This window comes from Manacus vitellinus, unplaced genomic scaffold, assembly GCF_001715985.3.
Source record: "Manacus vitellinus isolate BGI_N305 unplaced genomic scaffold, ASM171598v3 scaffold_13_pilon, whole genome shotgun sequence".
Lineage (NCBI taxonomy): Eukaryota > Metazoa > Chordata > Aves > Passeriformes > Pipridae > Manacus > Manacus vitellinus.
In genome coordinates, this window is record NW_021938999.1 from 7289559 (window position 1) to 7310102 (window position 20544).

General features: G+C 36.1%; 1 protein-coding gene across 5 annotated transcripts in view; it reads right to left on the reverse strand.

Annotated features, from left to right (window-relative positions):
- TAFA5 (TAFA chemokine like family member 5) overlaps positions 1–20544 on the reverse strand; it is a 426158-nt gene that overhangs the window by 304711 nt on the left and 100903 nt on the right. Inside the window, exons 1-2 of one of the 5 annotated variants that reach the window (XM_018068009.1) lie at positions 15853–15937; positions 7773–7859 (exon numbers count right to left, since the gene is read on the reverse strand). The exons of the other annotated variants lie outside the window; for them this stretch is intronic. Of the exons in view, the coding sequence (XP_017923498.1) occupies positions 7773–7815 (43 nt within the window). The 5' untranslated portion in view covers positions 7816–7859; positions 15853–15937. Of the gene's footprint in view, positions 1–7772; positions 7860–15852; positions 15938–20544 lie in introns of those variants that run through there. 5 annotated transcript variants of the gene reach the window in all.

Genomic DNA, 20544 nt, shown 5'->3' on the forward strand with positions numbered 1-20544 from the left:
CCGCCGTGCAGCCTCGCGACGAGCTGGAAGTTGCGGTGCTGCTCAGCCTGGCTATAGATTCACTGGGCAACATGGGCAGCGATGATAACGCACCGACGGCCGGTTTGCTACCCCGGTTTCTCGGGGATAGACATCCACAGTTTAGAGGATTTAAACCGAGTAAGGGAATAGTTGCGCGCTGAGAGCTTTGTTTTCATAGCGCCTTGGTTACACGTCTGCATTTATTACGGGGGATTTTTTTTTTTTTTAATACTTAAATATTTTCTTAATTTTAAGAAACCGGGGGGTTTTCAGATGCTTGAAAGGGCAGATTAATAAAAGATCAGTATTTTCATTGGGCAAACATCTCCCTCGTTGTTGATGATGTCTGTTAAATTCATCCCTGTGCTTTTTGGTTTTTCACAGATAGCACAGAGAAACATAAAAAACAACCATCTTTTGAATTTTAAACTTCACACAAATCCCTATAAAGCCATATATTGCATTTACTATATTTGAAGATTACAGCAAGACAATGTTAAAGCAATGTCATAGCTACACTAGAGAAATTCCACTGTAAATCTTTCATTCTGAAATGTACACTTTGGTGAGAAATTGGCCATGCTTGGGCACAGTTCAATTTGGGTTTTGTTTATTTGTCTTCTGGGTGAAAGAAAAAAGTGTCGAGTAGCTAAAGGAACTTCACACTTTTATACTTAAGCAAACATATTCATTCTTCCCATCCTGCCCCCTCCCCCCCCAACGACATAGCAGCTTTAAAGTCCACAGATAAGTGGATTTTAACAGTGTCAAACTTAAGAGGTTACACAGCACAGGATAAGCAATATGTATCTTTCAGTTTGAACATGGTTAGTTTAGAGAGAAATCCTCTGAGAAATTTTACCCATTATTTTTCTTTTTGACTAAAACCATATGAAGACCCCCTGTCAATGGGTCAGAATCTCCAAATTGCTTGCTCCTTGCTCCTCTTGAGGTGCAAGATGGTAGCCCTTTGCCCATTTTAAACTAATCTTACTTCTTTGTGCTTCTGAATTAGACAAATACTCCTGGTATCCAGAGGTCTTCCATAAGCATGGTATCAGAATGTGGCACTGTGCTCCCTGGCCACAGGGCAGTCGCTCTACACACACACTAGTGTAAGTGGGAGCAAAATCTGTTTCAGTGCTCACACTGTACAGAGATATTTAGTCTCATAGCAACAAGGAATTCCCGAAAACTTCCCATTTGAGAGGACAGTGGTACCTGGCAACGCTGCCACTTGCTGTACTACATATGGTTCACTCTGGGTTTTGCATTTTCTAAATAGCTTTGGACTTTTAAAATAGGGTGATTAAAAAATTTCCATCTTCAATTCCTTTACTTGTCACCTCCATAAACACTTATAAAATATTAAAGATATCTCAAGTTACCAGCGTAGACTTCTCTGGAAGACTTTTCTGAATAAATTTCACTGATAACAATTCCCCTTTATCTTTCAGTCTATTAAGATTTGCCTCCCCAACTAATGGAATAAGACCTCTCAAACAACTTCTAAGCTGCTTAGGCCAGGACAGATTTACAGACTTATCTCACTGTGAGTTTCCAGATTTTGTCCAGAGCTCCAACCCCACCCATCTCCAGCAATACAGAGGCAAAAGGCTGTGATCCTAGTAGTAGCTCCTGCTGGAGAACCACTCCATAGGAGCTTTCCCAGTTGTGTTTAATGCTAAAGGAGCAACGTTCAGCACCTGAAAGCTGGTAAAGGATGGCGATGGCGTTGGAAGACATTTCTGATACAGAAGACATTTGCAGCTGGGAAAAGCAGTGAGGAATGCATTTTCCTGATGATCAAGGAGCAAAAGCAAATGTGTAAGAGATAGAAGTTCTTCTGAGATCTTACAGGAAATCCATGCAAAAATGAAATGCATAATTTCCATATGTGTGTTCTCTTTTGGAAATACAGCTCATTTGTTCTTTTTACTAAAAATTCAATGAGTTCTACAGAATTACTAAAACTGGGACCCTGTAGCAGCCTTTGCTCAAGTCTAAACATTTAAAAAAATTATACTCTCATTTATTTTTGTGAAAAGATTCTACCAAACTTTGTAAAATTTATTCTTCACTACTAAGATATTTTATAAATAAAAATATGCTAAAATTCCTGGAAAACAGTCACGTTCAGATTGTATTTCACATACCTATAACTAAGGCCCTAGTATTTTCATATGCTTTTTGTGTAATTATTTTATTCCTGTTCATGCAATAGACCCCCAAATTTTGCATGGCCAATGCAGATCTAAATGCAGGAGCACAAGATATGACATTAGCCCATTTTCACTAATGAATTTGGAAACTACTACTGTCTTGGAAAAAAAAAGTAGAGCAGACAATAGCTATAATTAGGTTATCCAGACCAAACCTTTGCCAATGCCCACTGGATTTCATTTTTGTTACTTTTGAGTTACTCAGGCAATAGTCTGTCACCAGTCACTTGAGGTGGTTATTCCAACCCAGTGGTTCTCTCAGCTGGAATGTTTCTCCTGATGCTAAGATTAACATTTTATTTTGTTGAAATTCACCCAGTTCATCTTTCACATATGCATGAAGTGGCATTATAAATCCTTTTCCATTTTGAATCTAACCAAAATAGATGATATATTGAATATATAGGAACGAATACAGATGGATATATTTCCACCAACTAGTTTTTGCAGCCTTTGAGTCTTTTTTTAACCCCTCTGTTCTCTGCATACCAATGGCTGGCGTTTCTTTGCTTCTGAGCTAGTCAGAACTACAGCAGTCCTCAAAATTTTATCCCTGATCTTCAGCTGATGCTGGGCAAGTGCCACTGGAGTAGAAATTAATATCTAAAGAGATGCTATTAATCTCTGGTTTGTGACAAGATGCAGCTACCATAGGAATCACAAATACACATCCATTTGACCATATCCTTTCATGAACATCTCAATTTTTCACCTGTTTTTCCTTCACTTACCAAACTGGGTGATACATTAATATGTCTTTAATATTTTTGACAGCCCATACCCTGCTTCCTCTTCTGGCTCCTAGTGGCAGATCCATGAAAGGGTTAGCATAGTCTAGGTGATTTATAATAACCAATGTGTAATTTCCTTGCTACAGTGCATGTTTACTTAGAACATTTGATGGTTTACGGGGCTTTTTTAAGTAACTTTGTTTCATTTTGCTTTTCAGTTGCATTATTTTGCTGTTCATGTCTTCTTCTTGCCATCTTACTGGTTTTCTATTCAGGTATGATTTTCTTTCTCTTTTCTATTTATAGAGAAAGAATTGTGCTAGCAGTTTGTGCCATGTAGACAGTTGTCCACTGGGAACTCGGTGCACTTTCTCCTGCATAGCAGTCACTAGTTGGTAACAGTTTTTGGCCACTACAGACAAAGTGACCTGCCTAAGAAGAAGTGAAAGGTTCTGTAAGACCCCTCTTATCCCTTGAACCACTGGGAAATTTTCCCAAAACACATATCTGAAATGACATAATATGCCAGTTACAGGTACTATGTGTAGTATAGTCAAACTATGCTCCATGTTTCCCTATCCATGTTATACTCATGGATCATCCTCCTCATATCTGTCCACCACGCAATCTCCCTTAGATAATTCAAATCTTTAAACAGCTCAATTACGAAATGTTGCTTTTGTCCTCTTTCATTTTATTTTATATGCTCAACCTGTTACAGGGAGCACCTCGATTTGCAGTAGCTGCTCTGACACATTTAACAGCACAATTATAGATGACTTGGTAACCACCCATTGACTAAAAATAACCTAGCAACTGAAGACACACTTGGGTATTTATACTTAGATATCCCAGAGGAACCCTTCACAGCTCCTGTAGCTGGGGAAAACATATGTATCTCACCAAATGCAGTAGGCTAGGAATCCTCAGGGGTGGGGGCGGGGGGACGTAGGGGAAGTGATAACATTGCACAGCTGAAAGATTTTCCAGACAACACTCTGCCAGCTAATCCAACTCTTATCCAACTAGCTCTGCAATTAAGGTTTCCCACCGAGAACAATGACAGCATTATGACCTGGGAAATTTTCTACATAGAAAAACCTCAATGCATCTGAGATTAAAAAATTTAGAGCTTTAAAAAATCCAGTTCCTACACTGATGGTATTTGCAACCAGTACAGATCCCAAGGAACTATAGTGCCAGTATGCATGAGAAAATATATGAGCTGTAATGAATGAACTAGCAGTGAGGAGGGAGCCAGGCAGCATATACTCTGTGAAGAATCTGCAGTGCTGAAACTCATTCTTGCCTTCCAGGGCAGAATGTTTTATTTTTTTTTTTATATATATGAGATGTACTAAGTTTTCACACAACCTGTTCAGGAAGAAATATTTTAATGTCTGAAGAAAGAGGCAGCTAAATGATGTGATTTAATTTCTGTGATACAGGACTACATATGATACGGCTGCCTATGGATAGTTTTATATTTGAGAGGAAAAAGAAACTCATAATTTAATTTAAAGAACCACACATATCTTAATGGAGAACTTGTATTACTGCAGCATCTGTCTCCCCACCCTTTCCTGCTCCCAGTTTCTTCTGGTTTGTCTATAGCTTTCATCTATTCTTGTCTTCAAATATGACTTCATTCACCTAAAAACACCTGAATAGTTAGGAATTTACATCAAAAGGAGAACTCCTAATCTCAAAGAGAGATTGTACAATGTCTTAAGGGCCTTTCTACCTGCCTCCAGTTGTAAGATTATTGTCTTGAAATGATACCAGGGTGTTCAAGGCCAGGTTGGATGGGATTTTGAACAGCCTGACCTAGTAAAAGATGTCCCTGCCCATGGCAGAGAGCTTGGACCAGATGATCTCTGAAAGTCCCTTCCAACCCAAGCCATTCTATGATTCTATGATAATTCAGAGAGAGCATACAACTATTGAAACTCACAGTTAAGACTAGTGTGCAAGGCATAGGCTCAAGTATTCCAGTGACTACAGGGCTATTCACAAAAATCACAATGAAATCGAGTGGCTTATCCTTATATTTTTTATTTTTTATATATTTTGAAATCATCTGGATTTTTAAGCACTTCTCAAAATACAATTGTTTACTCCGTTTTTTAGAAAAAGGATTTGTACTATAACCAGGATGATTAAACATATGAAATTAAGGGAATTTAGTTATTATGCATATTTTCCAGGATCAATTCTTGGAGGTCTAACCAAAAACTACACATGTAAAATGCTGTAACATTTAGGAAGTTCTTAATTGCGAATGAGACCCACAGAGAAAGCCATGCTGAATACACAGTAACTCTATGAGTCACATCACAGCAAACCTTTATGGAATGGCCAATAGCAGTCACTGTATGGAAAAGTTAATAACCTAATAGATTTGTGATGTTTGTTGCTTCCTCTCATTTTATTGGAGGGGGAAAAATAAAAAAAATCCCGATTCTATAATGAATTCTACTGTACAAACTCATACTCACTGGCAACTTAACCAATAAACTTTCATCCATTGCTTGAAGTTTAACCAGAGAACCTTCTTTATATTTCTTTAGCTTTTGACTTTCCACCTCAAAACCTGGATATCACAAAAATTGATCAGGAGCTGTGGTCAGGCCATAATGGCCACTTTTAATTCTTTCCATTAGTGGTTCTAACTGTAGTAGGTAGAAAGGGGAGCTGCAGAAAAAGTGGAGCATATCCAAAACAAATCAGGCACCTCCACGGTAAATTAGAACAGGTTCTGAATGCATGAGGAAGAGACAACAACTGCCTATGTAATGTTTGAGCATGTTGGGTGATATTATTTAGGGAAGAAGTAATCTTTTGTTCCTATTAGGCTAGGAGAGGGGAAACAAATATTTTTCAGACAAATGTTAAGTGCAGATTCTTTAAAATTATTCAAACCCTCAAATATTAACAGTTGCAAATTGTTACATGCACAAAATTAACAATTATTACATTTTAAGTATGAATTAAAATGAGTTTACCACTATGGCACTCTTTGTTTTTGACCTGAAAACTCATGTTTTCAAGAGATCTACACCTGCATCAGACTGACATTAAAAGAGACACAGAATTTTATATATTAAATTTCTTCTGGGTGTGTATTCAGACATACGTAAAGGTGAAATGGTTTTTAAATTTACAGTCTTTAGTCTGAGAACACAAACTTGTTGGTGATTCTGAAATATAAAACAATCATTGTGCAAGCCATTCATGTATAATATAGTCCACTAGTTCTTGATAGTAAAGAAAAAGAAAAATATTAGGAAGTCTCAAGCTATTATTAAATACGGCCAGTAAATACTAAATTTATTAGACAATTTTTTTTTTTCATAGGATGAAAATGGATTACTGAAACTTAATCTGAGATTTATTACTGGACCCTGTAGAATTAACACATTGGAGGCCCATCTATTTACACCTGAGTGTGACAATGGCAGGAGCTTCAGATTAATATAACCTTCTCTTGCATGCACAACCTATTCATTATTTGCTTGTCTGTTTGTTTTTGTAGGAAGCTTATTTCTTCTATTTACCAGATACCTCAGGAGGCCTATAACTTACTACAGTTAATGAAGCAGCTGCCACATAGCACCTTTTCACAAAACTTTTTGTGAAAAGCTTGTTTTAAGAGGTAAGCAACCTCTTTGGTTTTGTTTTAAATTATGCTGTTCTAATAGGAACCATTTTTTTGCATGCTTACATTGGTTTAAAATAGAAAGCTTTAATTACAACATGAAATGGAACATGTAAGATTTTGGCATTTAACAAAAAAGTCAGGTATTAAAATAGGACTGCTGGCACATGAGGAGTGACAGTGCACAGCTGTAACTAACTTCTGTAATAATCCTGCAGATAGTATAGCTGATTCAGCTGGATTTCAGCTGGATAAAACATTACAAAGAGCATCACACAAACATTGTAAGAAATCCTTCTCTATAGCAGAATATACACTCTCCCTGGACACTGCTTAACCTTAAATAGAGGAGTGAAGCAGAGAGCCAGGTCCTGGGAGGTTTTTGCATCACACCTATGCTGGACTCTCCCAATCATCATACTTATCAGCAGGCTATTGAATAAGAGATAGAAAGCTTTCTTTGATTTCTTCACTTAGTGCACACTCAGTGAAAGCCCCACATGAACAGCCCATGTCTGTACTGTCCTTCCTGCACAGGCTCAAGTTCAGAAGCCCATATGTTTTCAGTTGCCTGTGGACATATATGAAAGGGGAGATGAGTCATGATAACTAATTGTTCCTGACTGGGGCATACAAGGTAATATGTAGATAGTAAAGATGACACAGGCATTACAGCTTGAATGCCAGTGTAAGTCTTAAACTCATATATTGGTTAAGCCATGCCTGCACTAACAGCTTTGACCTGAAAGTAACAGTAAAAATCTGAGTATGATTTACCTCACTGGTGTACTAATATAGTGCTAATGTGACATTAGATTAGTATAATATTATACATTGAATGGCTACTATAGTAGAAGTAGACATATCAGAAGTGGGTAACAATGATTTGAAGTTTTTATGTACGAATTACCACATACAGATTATATACTGTATTTAGTTTTTTTTAAAATACTTTTACCTTTTCTTTTTTACCAAAAAAATGTTTATTTAGTTTTGTTTAGCATTTCAGAGGAAACTAGTATAGTCTATTCTGCCAGTAAAGTACAGAATAATAGGTCAGTAACACAGTTTATAAACCATATGCTCTCAGTCCATGCCATAGTGCTTTGAGAATGTGTCAACACTCAGCGATTTCCTTACCCAGCTCAAAAGCATCTTGGAAGCACCCCGGGCAATGTCTCATATACAGCCATTGAGGGTTATCCGCTCCAAAATAGCTGTTAAAATCTGAATGGAAGAACCATAAATGATTCAATTGAAATCATGTCTGAAAATGCAAAAGGAAACGAACACAGAACAAACTATATAACATCAGTGGGTCTAACAGCGCGCACACCTGAAGATTTAGAACTGAAGACTTTGGTGTTTCCCCTTACAGTCACCCTACTGTATCTAACAGCTACTTTAAGATGCTGAGAATAGTACTCATAAAATTGACTCTCACTGATTTTTAGAAGAGTTTTTTTGCATCATTTCAGATGTAAAGTTAACCAAAAACATCCAGTTGCGTCTGACGTAAATGAAACTTAGTAAAACAGTCTCTCTCCCCACTCTCTCCTCTTCTTTTTGAAAGAGGTTAAGTATTCATATCTTCCCTACATAGGAGTTATAATATAGTACACAGCACTTACCTAGTTATAGCCTTCCAAGTAAAACCGTGTTAAATAAGAACTTAAAGTCTAATGCCACAAAATTCTGGATCTAGATACAGCTTGCTTTTTGGATTTTTTTTTAACTTTATGAAGAAACGGGGATAGAAAAAAAATCTTTTCTTTTTCACAGAAAACTAATGGAATTCTATTAAATCAGAACAAATCAAATCACCAAAACACATGACAATTACTTCTAGAAATGAGGGTCTAGCAAAAATCAGTATACTTACTGGAATAATTGTTATGGTTAAAAAGGAGATCTTAGATTTATTTTGAATGACAACCACATTTTGTATTGTTTTTTTCTTTGCCTACATGTAACAGATTTTTATTTTCTTCCATTAGGAACCACTAGGTTTTAAAATATTTTGTTTTCATAATCACTTCAGAACAATATAAGGGGCAATATGAGAAGCAGGTGTGTACTTTATGTAGTAAACTGAAACATCAAATAGTATGAGCAAGATAACATCTAATTGTGTATTAAGTATCACCTAGAGATCAGCAAGGGAGAAGTTATTTTGCTGAAGTAAACATGTGCAACTGGTATCAATTCTACAGACATGCCATAGGTAAGATGTTTATCAAAATGTAGTCTTATCAAAATAGATAGAATCAGTATATGACCAATGACCTCCTATTGTGAGAAACTGCAATTTACTTTGCCATTAGAAAAAGGCTTTACCCTTTCCAGATTATGTATCCCGCTGCTTCTTATATAGAGAAGCATTCTTGAGAAGGCAATGACAAAAACCAAGTAATGCAACTGTAAGAGCTTCAGTATGTTTAACTGCTTTATTTTCCTTTTCCAGGTATACTATTGAAGATGTGCAATCTTCTTTTTGACAGACATAAGACAAAAATTCTTTCACAGAAATTTGAATTTTCCACTGTTTGTGGTGATAATATTTTTTTAATTAGCTGATTATCAGGTCTGAAATTTGTAAACAGGTATCTTTTTTCTTATGAATTTTTTTTCAGACTATAGTAATCTTTATCATCCCAATTATTTTTGTGTCGTGCACACAGCGTCTCAAAGAGGATTTGTTTGGCACAAGATATAAAAATTCCCTAATTTTTAAGAAGATAAAAGTAATCCTTTGAGTTACATTTTTCCTCATTTTGGTAGATATTTTAGTGTTGCTGCACTATAAAAATGTGTTCGTAAAGGAAATTTTTGTAACAAAGAATTTTACTAAAATAATGCTCAAGAAACATAAACATGAATAAACTAAAAATTCAAAAGACATGTTAGGGTATATAACAACTGAGACAAAATACTGGTTCACAAACAATTGTGAAATGAAGCTTCCTCTCCTTGACTTCACTGATACCTTTTTATTCAATCCTGCATCAAGTAATATTATAAAATTTGGAATTCTGATTAAGAATCCCCTAAAACAGGTCCTGCATTTACTGACAAACTGAAAGAAAAGACGGCTGTACCGAGTCTTTAGCTAAATCCAGAAAACAGCAATCCATGAAGCTGGGAGCAGCCTGATGGTTGTGCATTCAAGAAGATTGAGAGTTGATATTTGTGGGTCCTTTTGTAATAAGTTTTTACAACACTGCAATAGTATAGTTTACTTCTTTCTTTCATTTTTAGTTCTTCTATCCAAAGTGGTATATGTTATGTATGTATGAATACTACAGGATATCAACCCCATTCAACGTCAGTGCTCATAGAGAGAAGAAAAAAAACCAAAAAAATAATTACAAAGTTTTCTTCTCCTGCATTGTGAGGAAAGTCTTAAGCATAGCTTAAACTAACAGTCATCTTGAGAAGCATTTACACTATCACTCATATGGTAATGTTATTAAAAGCAATTCTATTCAGCACATATTCAAACAACAACAGTGGATGGATTTCACGGCAAGCGAGCAATCTCACGAATCAAATAAGACCTGTTCTCCTGCATGTTTACATCTTGTAATTAACTGCAATTCACTGATTTCCTACAGTTGGACATTTTTTAAGACCATGTCATTCCTCTGCATTTAGTACAGTAGGAGAGGACATAGTATTTGTTCCCATCATTGGGACATTTATAAGGTCTCTATCTTCTAATGATCTCTTGCTTTCATAAACATTTTGGTTGAACTCAGCCCTCAAATTAAAAAGCTTTTCATGGAAGCACAACAGATGTCTTGTTTTCTGAGCCTCAAAAGCTGCATAGCCCTCATTTATTGTCCTCACTGACTGCTCACGTTATTCTAGATCTCTTACTTGCACAGTTTCGTCTGCTGCCACTAGTTTCTACAAATAAAAAAACCCCAAGTTATAGCAAAACAAAATCTTTTATGAAGTCTTAGCAGAACATTTTCCCCTAGATTGGAAATCTCTCACCAAGTCCTCTACAAAAGCCTTGAAAATATTGAATACCCTTTTTCTGTTCCTTGGTGCTAATGCGCTGAACCCCATATTCAGATTTTAACACTGACCAGCACTCAGCCAGGCAGATTATCAAATCAAGTTAGAGTGGCTTACCAATTTACCTCACATCAGCACTAAAGCAATACCTTTTTGACCTGCTGTAACTGTGCAGTGTCTGAACCAAACACATGTGAGTGAAGGTTATTTCAGAAAGAAAGGACAGACTGAAAGCACAGCCTATAACCACAAGCGAAAAGTAGGGTAGACATCTGAGTAAACTGTTTAACCTTAAAACCAATTAGGCAATGAAATGACTTGCCTGAGGAGGTAGTTTAGACAATGTAATGAGAAGTGTTTAAAATAGAATAAACTATTTGTGAGACAGATACAGATGTAAATAATCCTCCATGTTTTGAACTAGATAAATCAGGAGAGATATCTTTTCTATTCAAATGTCTGACTATGAAATGGTATTCTCTTTCTTTGGGAATGGCTTTCGAATTTATGACTGTTTACACCTGTTCTGAATACTAAAGTGAAACTGCACTCCAAAAGGCAGTTTAACCTCACTGTATCATTATAAAGTAGATTTATTCATAACAAGCATCTATGAAAAACTTCCAGCGAAAAAGTCCTTAGTCAGGGACATTGTTGCAAAAATGGATTGTTTCTCTAAGTGCTTATATGGCCCCATTGCTATAGCATCCAAGAGCCTTACAAACATTAATGAATGTATTCTCACAACACCCCTGGGAGATAGAGATAGTATTATTAGCTAATGCACAAAGAGTAGCTTGTCCAAAGTCACACAGAAAGTCTGTGGCACAGCCAAGACTCAAAACTGTGATTTCCTGCCCATTGCTGTAACCATGACTATATTCTCCTGCCCATATACAGCATTTCAAAATATGTTACATATAACCTCAGATCTTTACACAATAAGCCTTTCTGTTCAGCTGTAGATCCAACCACTGGCTTAATAAAGAAAAATAACTTTGTTTATCGGGAAGCTTCATTACAGCAACAAATTTGCAGGTTACTGAAACAATGACAGTTATATGGACCATAACTGGTACTTATATATGAGAGCAGAGAAAGAGAATTCCCTGATCATCACATTCAGAACAGGAGGCATCATATCCAGAACATGACTTTGACACCAAAATATTTTCCTTCAGATAATGTAAAGCATTACATTATACAGAGAAGTCTTGTTTTGAGAATAAAGGGAAGAAAAAAAAAAGAAAGAAAAAGAAAGGCTAGCTGTATTCCCTGAATAGTTCCTTTTGGATAAACTATTTCTGCAATAATAAGACACACACAGTATTTTCACTTTTAATGAGGTCAGATCTGGAGAGACAACTGCAGTAAGTGTATTTACACCTGAATATCAGAGAACAGAATTGGACTTATATATTTAATATTGTAATCATGTAAATATATGATATCAAGATATATATATAGAGAGATAGATTTATTTTGGTAGTCATTTAGATTCATTTTGATGAATTCAGAGATCTGATGAAATGATAACAGGATTCTTCTAAATCAGAAACACAGCAACTTGTCTTTATTTTGACAGAGGTGAAGCACAAGTATTACATTTTTCCAAAAGTGCTAAACAATTAAAAAAGAGAAAGTAGAGAACAACTGCAAATAATGGAAAAAGGTGTGAAGGTATAGTGGATCACAAAGTGAATAATGATCAAAAAAATACTCTATTGTTGTAATGAAGTGGAATTCATTGGCAGAAACAAAAGACAAGGTAAGTAGTGTCTCCTGAAGTTCTCATCACAGCACTTTTCTCAGTTTGTGGCTTCATCTATCAAGAAAGATGTAGATAAATTAGACCTCATTTTAATTTGAGCTACCGGTATAGGAAAGGGGATTTATATTAGATGCTAATTGAAAACAGCCCAGCTATCAGGACAGTTAAATGATGGACCTGTTTATCATTTATAGGGAATCCACACCTCAACACACGTTTAAGAACAAGTTAAATAAATACCCACTGGGGTGATCCTAATTCACATAAGAGAACAGATTGTATCCTCAGATCCATTTCAGCCTAACACATATATTTGATCACTGTAAAAATAGTACAAACAGTTATTCAGATCACTTATTGTCCAAGAATCCTTGTCATAGAATCTCTTATTCCCTCTCTCTCCATCCCTACTACTTTTTCTTTCCCCTTTTCTTTCTTCCTCCTTTCCTCCTTTCCTCATCAGGTATCTCTTCTTCAGCCTTCCCCCTGTTCCTTCTATATGCTTTTAAAATCACACATCCCTTCTTGGACTGGAAATTCCTGATGTGCCTACCTTTAGCACCCTTAGCATAAGGAACATCCTATTCTTAGAGACCAGATAGCTGTTCCCTATGGACTATATAAAGATCCAAATTTAGATAAGATATGATTTAAGCTCCTCATATCCTCACTACAGGACCAGAAAAATGCAGCGAGTGGGTACTTCTGGGTAATTTTTATTATAATTTTTATTACCAGAGTAATAGAAAAATTAGGAAGAAAGTCTGTACATTAGCAAAATTATCAGATTAGAGAAAAAGAGACTCTTGCTATTAAAGAGCTTAGGTGCTCATTAGGAATAGCTTTTCATTTTCTCTGGTTCTTCCAAGTACAGGACAAGACTTTTTTGCCTGTTCACTACCATCACAGCTACCTGTTCACATTTCACATGCAAAAAAACCTTGCTCTGATTTAATCTGTTACGTATGGATCACTCTGTTTCATAAAAAACAGTGTCACATGAAAGACAAAAGAGTGGTGTCCTGCACCATCAGTTTGTCTCATTTCTTTTGAGACTGTTGAAATAGGGGCTGGATGGAGAAAACTGGAAGTGCACTCAAATGAAAGAATAATAGGATTAAATAGTTCCTAATTCTAAGTGAAATGCAGTCAAACAAGAGTGGAGAAACTGTTTTTAACATAGGACTAAAGGAAAACTTTAAACTTGGAGCACCCCCTTGGACCGTTTTGTAAAACTGAGATCAGGCCATGTTTTCTAGTTAGAACAGGTTACTGTATTCTTTGTCCTGCTTTGTTCTCAGAGATATACAGCTGACTCGGAGAAACTATTCAGTTATCTGAAATTATAGACAAGTCATATTTTATCAACAAATGTATTTTAACTTTTTGAAATAGCAGCCTACAGAGCTGCTATTAAGAAGGAGTATGGTCCCTTATACAAAAAATTCATTTTCACTTGGAGTATGAGTTATTAGAATGTCTATATTTATGTGCAGTTTAGAAATGACAGTATAAGGGATTAATTAAAAACCTGCCTCATATGGTAAGTCTAGAAGTGCACACATGGAGCAAAGTCCTCACTCGAGGAGAAAATCAGCCTTTGCCTAGAATGTGCAGGAACCTGCAGGATGCTTTTCAGACAATCTGGAAAGAAAGACTACTGAAGTTAAAGTGGGTACCAGAGAGCCCACTTACAAGATGTTAGCAAGGGCCCTCTGCTGTGAAGTTTGTGGAGTGCCTGGCCAAACACTAATGAAGAAAGCCACAGGAATCCCATACTGGAAACTGAAAGTTAAGCTGTTAAATATGAACATATGGAGCTAGGCAAGCTGTAGGAGTCCCAGCTAGTTGTGATGGTTTAGACAATAGCACTCGTCATTCCTCACAGGATGATCATATCAATGAAAGGAGCCTCAGAATTGTATCAGTTAAAATGGATGGCTTCACTTAAAATGGACAACCACTATCGACATAACCAGCAAAAGGATTTATGACAACTCAATGAACAAAAAAAACGATAAAATTCCACTTGACATTTGGTCATGATCAGCATTGTGCTCATTTTACCAGGAGCTAACAGATTGTCAACAACATGTAGGGGTAAGATCTTAGAGAATGGCACAAGCAAAGCAAATCCATTCTCTCTCATGAAAGGTGTTACTTTCATTGCTTACATTAATAATCTCTGATACGGCAAGACAATCCTTAAAGAGTCAGAAATCTAGTCATGGGGTCATTTTCTGTTACCTTTGGTTTTGTTTGGTTTGTTCTGTGTCTATGCTTGGCTGTGGGAAAGTACATAGTCTTTCTGTCTTCACACAGAAACCAATGGCCCAATGAGTGAGAAAAATGTGAGGAATCACTGCTAGATAACACATAGAAGCTCGAAGTGAAAACACGAGTCTGCCTCAAGTAGCTTCATTTCACTGAAAAACAGATAACTTTCTCTAATTTCACACTGTCACAGAATCACAGAGCAGTTGAAGTTAGAAGGAACTTCTGAAGATCATCTAGTCAAATCTCCCTACTCAAGGTCAACTGGTGATGCAGGTCACTCAGAACTGTTTCCTCTGTGAGGATGCAGATCACCACACCCTGGTGAACATCCTGTTCCAGTGTTCAATCACCCTCACAGATAAAAAAAAAAATAATTAAGTTTCTTGTATTTAAATTTATGTCCATTGTCTCTTTGTCTCCTCATAATAATTTAGGCAAAACTTAACCAAAATAGAAGAAATCAAAGGAAACTGTTTCTAAGAGAAGAGGGTGACAGAAGCTCTTGTTGCTCAGCTTAACAGTAGCATGCAATACTAGCTAACATATGTATCTACAGGCCACTACAGCAAAGATATTTCTTCCATGGGCTTTCATGTCCACAGAAATTATACTGCAGTCAACACCACATGAGTCCTGGCAATAAGCTACATGGATAATGTGTTCTTGCTCCTAAACTTTATTTATTATTTATGTTACATGCTTAGTAGGAAAATGACACCTACCTGACTAAGAAATAGAAATCTTCAAAACACTGCCAAAAGTTTATACTAAGGCAGCTAACAGTAATAATTGCTAAAACTGGAGGTTTAAAGGAACATTTTAAATCCCATGTGAAACACGCATATAGCATATGAAAAATGCACATATCAATATGATTTTCAAAGTTTGCTCAAAATACCGGAGATTAAATTCCTAATGACTGAGTAAAGACGTTAAGGAAAATTAGAGTAAAGTGTTAATTGAGTCTTTAAAATTCTTCTGATTTTATTTTGTTCAATTAAAGATTAATACTTTGAACTTTTCATAGGAGAGTAAAATCACATCCCAAAACAAAGGATTTGCAGAGAAGTTGAGAGACAATATCACATCATGCTCTAAATGTATGTAAAAAATTAAAGGAAAAGATAAATAAATAAAATAAAGTGATACCTTAGTTTGCTTCCTCTCCCAAGCATTAAAGCAGAAACACTTCAAGGAAGGACTTTATCACAACCCTCCTGAAGGTTTCCATGACCCCAGAGGATGTAGCGTGTTCCACAAGGAAGAATAGCACTAAAAATAATTGTAATCAATAATATTTATTATAAAAGCACTTTTAAAAACTCTTATCTGATCATTTCTATAGAATTATTGTATCCTAATGCTTTCTGTGCCCCTTGCCCCACGCTCCGCTTGCAGCACTGCCGCCTCGAGCTGCCATGAGCTGTCCCTTCAGCACCACAACCCACCACAGCGGCTGCTGCACTTCTTAAACCCCTCCAATCTACTCCAGCTGTAATCGCCTCATAGAACAAGAGGGCTACCACCGTATTCCAGCTCTAGAGATATACGTTTAAAAGACATTTAGAGATATACCTTTAAAGGACATTTCAGCTACTCAAATTGAGTTCTGAGTTACACACATGTAAAACCAGTCATTTAGAATGAAACAGAAACACTGATAATTTTATAAACCACTATTTTTATAAAAGACAAAGAAATTCCTTCAAAACTATGTATTTGATAAATCTGTATGTGTTTGAAAATCCTGTCAGAGCTGCAAAGCAAGAAATAATTTCTTCTCAACAACTGAGCATGCATAATAGAATTCCTTTAAACAGCCAATTAATTTTACCAAACCCCACATTATAAAAATTCACTGTTTATATAGGTGATAAAACTAGATTTTCCTTCCAAAACATTTAAGCATGTTTGTGACAGAAAATACCTTCTCTGTAAGCACTAAAAAGATCTGAAGTAATGTCTTTGATGTGCTGCAGAACTGTGGCTGTCAACAGAAAAAAATGCACATACATGATGAGATTAAAAAGTCCAGGTTTAAAGCCAGCACTAACTTCATATTAAGACTCTAGACAGACCATACAAATAGTTCCAAATTCTTTGGCTTCTATTGAATATTTATACCTACAAACACTCTTGCAAATTCCAGGTGTAACTGAAGCATGATAGTTAAAAAGAAATTAGGTTTGCTCCTTGTTGATGTGATGAAGAGATTGTTCATACTGGAAAGTTCAGAACTCCACCTTGTGGTGATAATTTTAACTATATGTTGAAAACATCTGGGGAGACAAAAAGGAACACTGAGATGCAATCAGGGGAAGCAGGAGAAATTTAGGTTTGAACTATGGTGAATAAATTCTGTTGAGGTTTATTTGAAGAACCTTAACATGCACTTAAGATGTGAGGCAATGCAAAATCACATAATGTTTTCTTCCAGAACAACACAATGTGTAATATTCACTGTGAAGACAGATAGGCTTCCATCACTGCTTCACTTTTTCTGTCAAGCCAAATGACTGAAAGTTAGCACATACCTATCTTTACAGAGATCACTCTATGGGTACCTCTAGCTTTCTTCTAGCAAAAAATGCCAAGCATTCTGCTGGATTTGAATTGTTAAAGGAAATATAGACTGACCATCACCCATGCAATAAATGAATAAAAATTTTAAATAAATAAATGCTTTATGCAATAAATAGCAGATAATCAACAACACAAATTCTATCACTCAGTATTTCTATATTATAAGCAAATAGCCTTCTAGCAAAATATCTGTCATTTTTATTACTAAAACAACATGAAGGCAACAGAGAATCTAAGCCTGTGGAAATTTTCTCTAACTTAAACCAAAATGATCATAGAATCAGGCTGATGCACAGAAGCTGAAAAGTCCATATGCATATACAAAAAAAGGTTCCAGGTGCTGCCATTTTATTTCTATGCTGAAAAAAAAAAAGGCAAAAAGGCAAGAAATTGATGTTTTTATTTATAATGTGGTGGTTTAATTTTTCATTATATTATAGAATAGGAGGTTTAAGGGTGACAATTTGGTCAAACAAGCTAATATGTCAAATTCCTACAATTCTGCAGATGCTCTGATTTATGGTTCGTTGTTTTGGGGTTTTTTTTTGGTAAGCACAATAGATTTTGGAGATTCCTGTTTCCTTTCAACTGTCAAGTTGTAACTGAGAATCATATGCTCTACTGCTGATGTATCTTTGTAGAAAACATAAATTGAATTAGCTCAGTTATTAAAAAAAGCAAACCAAAATACTACAAATTTATCTAGTAATACCGTTTGGTTTGTCTGATTGCTTATACTATTAGTTTAACTAATTATTTTACACAGAAAAATCATTACCATTCAAAAAAGTCTTTTCCTGAGGAAGAGTCCATTATTTGAACCTCTTCAGTCACAGAAATGCTTAAGGTAAAAAAGAAACCCAATGAATCTTGCCTGCCAGGGATCCTCTGCTTTTCAGTGTAAGCAGCAAATCCTCATTTCTGGTCAGATATTCTTTCATTACTGGAGGTACCAGTGTGTTGCAAGAGATATGAATAGTTCTACATATCATCGCATACAAACTGAAGGAGAACCTTTTTATGCATGTCTAACCCCTTACACACCATCAGGAGTCTCCTGCAGGAGGAGGATACTGAGAGCAAAATAAAGACACTCCACCTGAGTTCAAGAAGTATTTGAACTATGCTCTCAGGCACATGGTCTGATTCTTGGGGTGTCCTGAACAGGGCCAGGAGTTGGACTCGATGATCCTGATAGGTCCCTTCCAATTCAGTATATTCTATGATTCTATGCTAATCTTCTTACAGAAGACATTAGAAACAGAGTCTTAAAAAAGTCCTCCTGTGTTTACTGTACATCAGAGACCACTGTCCTCTAACAGCTCACACTGAAAAACAATATCTGCAGGCAAGCACTGTGCACCCTTAGAGTAAATATTATTTTAGAAGACCATTGTGTAAAGCTTAAAAAACAAGAACCATAACTTTTCTACAAATAAATGAGTTCAAGCCTGTCCTTGGCATATAACCTCATGGAACACCATGTGAATAGAGTCTTTAAAATTAATCCATTACTATAAACAAACTTACATAATCCTAATATACAAGATACATGCCCACTGGTACATTTCTATCCTGGTATGAAAGTAGTAGGAAAAGCAATAAATAGCTTACTTACAAGGATTGCAGACAACTATAAACGTTCAGGTCATGACAGAAGGAACGTTTTACCCCCCAAAGAAGAATCAAATCTACAAAGCATCCATAAAGAATAGTAAGTTTTCATTAGCTTTTAGCATGGTTGCCTCAATGAAATGTTGCTACCATTATTCTGTGTTGCACAAACAAAGCCACCAGAAGGAAGGCCTGCCAAAGTTATGCATTCAATTGCAGCAGAACTCTACAAGACAATAAAGGTTTTAATGGAAGGAATGAAAAACTTTTCTTATCTTCCTTTGGTTCCCATAATGACCAATGCACCCTACCTTGAGGCAGCTGAATTAAAATTGAGCTCAGTGTATGAATTATTGAAACATAATAGACATTAGGCAAAATGCACAACCAGAAAAGCACATCATACCAACACTTCTCCAAACTCCAAACATGTAAATTTGCACTTTTATGTGCTTCAGTTACCAGGGTAATAAAAGGTTTCCTAGATCTCCTCGCCTTTCAGTCTCATCTTTTCCCCAGTAATAAGCCTCCCTCTCTCTACTACACTCAGATTCCTGCTGCTAGCCTGCCCACAGAGCTCTCCTCACAACAGCAAAGTAGACACAACTTTCCTTTGGGACTTTGATATTTCTCTATCTTATTTTCAGAATTTCCAAGTTCAAAAATCACCAGATATCCATGTAACTTTTCTGTTTTATGCTGCAAAAGCATAAAAAGAGAAAATAATAGAGAATAATAGCAAGTAAAGCCCTATACTGGGTTATTACCTTCTTGGCTCTGATGGATTTACAAAGCTTATAAATGTATTATTTTTGTTTGATTATTTCAAATGCCCACTTCTAAGGATGGTTTATATATGCACTCTGTCTATGACAGTACTTAATTTTTTATTACAATTTTTATGATACAATGAGTTCTAGAGAGAATCCACTGGCAATAACTTAGGGATAATTTCCATGTGAGAAATTCTTTTCTCAGCAAACTTAGCCTACATGCCAAATTTCTACACAAAACAATAATCAGAATCCATTTAAGCGCTTGCTTTCATTGTTGTCAATTGGAAATGGACTGTCTGTAATTATAGATTTGCAACAACCCAGCAAGATTTTTTTTTTTTCAATTTCTTAGGGATTCCACTCATTTGCCAAGGGCCAAGGAGTTCAGCTGAGCACTGTTTAGGTACCTTCTTCTGCGCTGAACCCAAGTATTGCACCTGCTCTGGTACTGCCTCTTGCTGACTGCAGGATGCTACCCTTTTGCAAAGCCACCATTTGTGCCTTACTCAGCACCGTTAGCCAATGGAACTGACAATCCCTCGCATCAGGACAAAATATAGAAGTAGTTTAAGAAAATATACTTTACAGTAGAAATTCCACCTTTGACAGCAAACCCTTACAAAACTAAACAGAATAAAGTCCTGTAAGCAGAACTTGTGTTTCTTGAACAAAAAAAAATTAAAAATTCTAAAAAGCAGATGTATAAGGAAAGGATCTTAATAAGACTTGTTCAATAAATTCCACACAGTGTGTCTGACAAAATGCATAAATAACTATAGAGCTTTCTCAGTTATCTTAAATGGCATTGCTTACTACAGTTATTAAGTAGTATCCATGTCAGAATCCATATATTCCGTTGTGAACTACC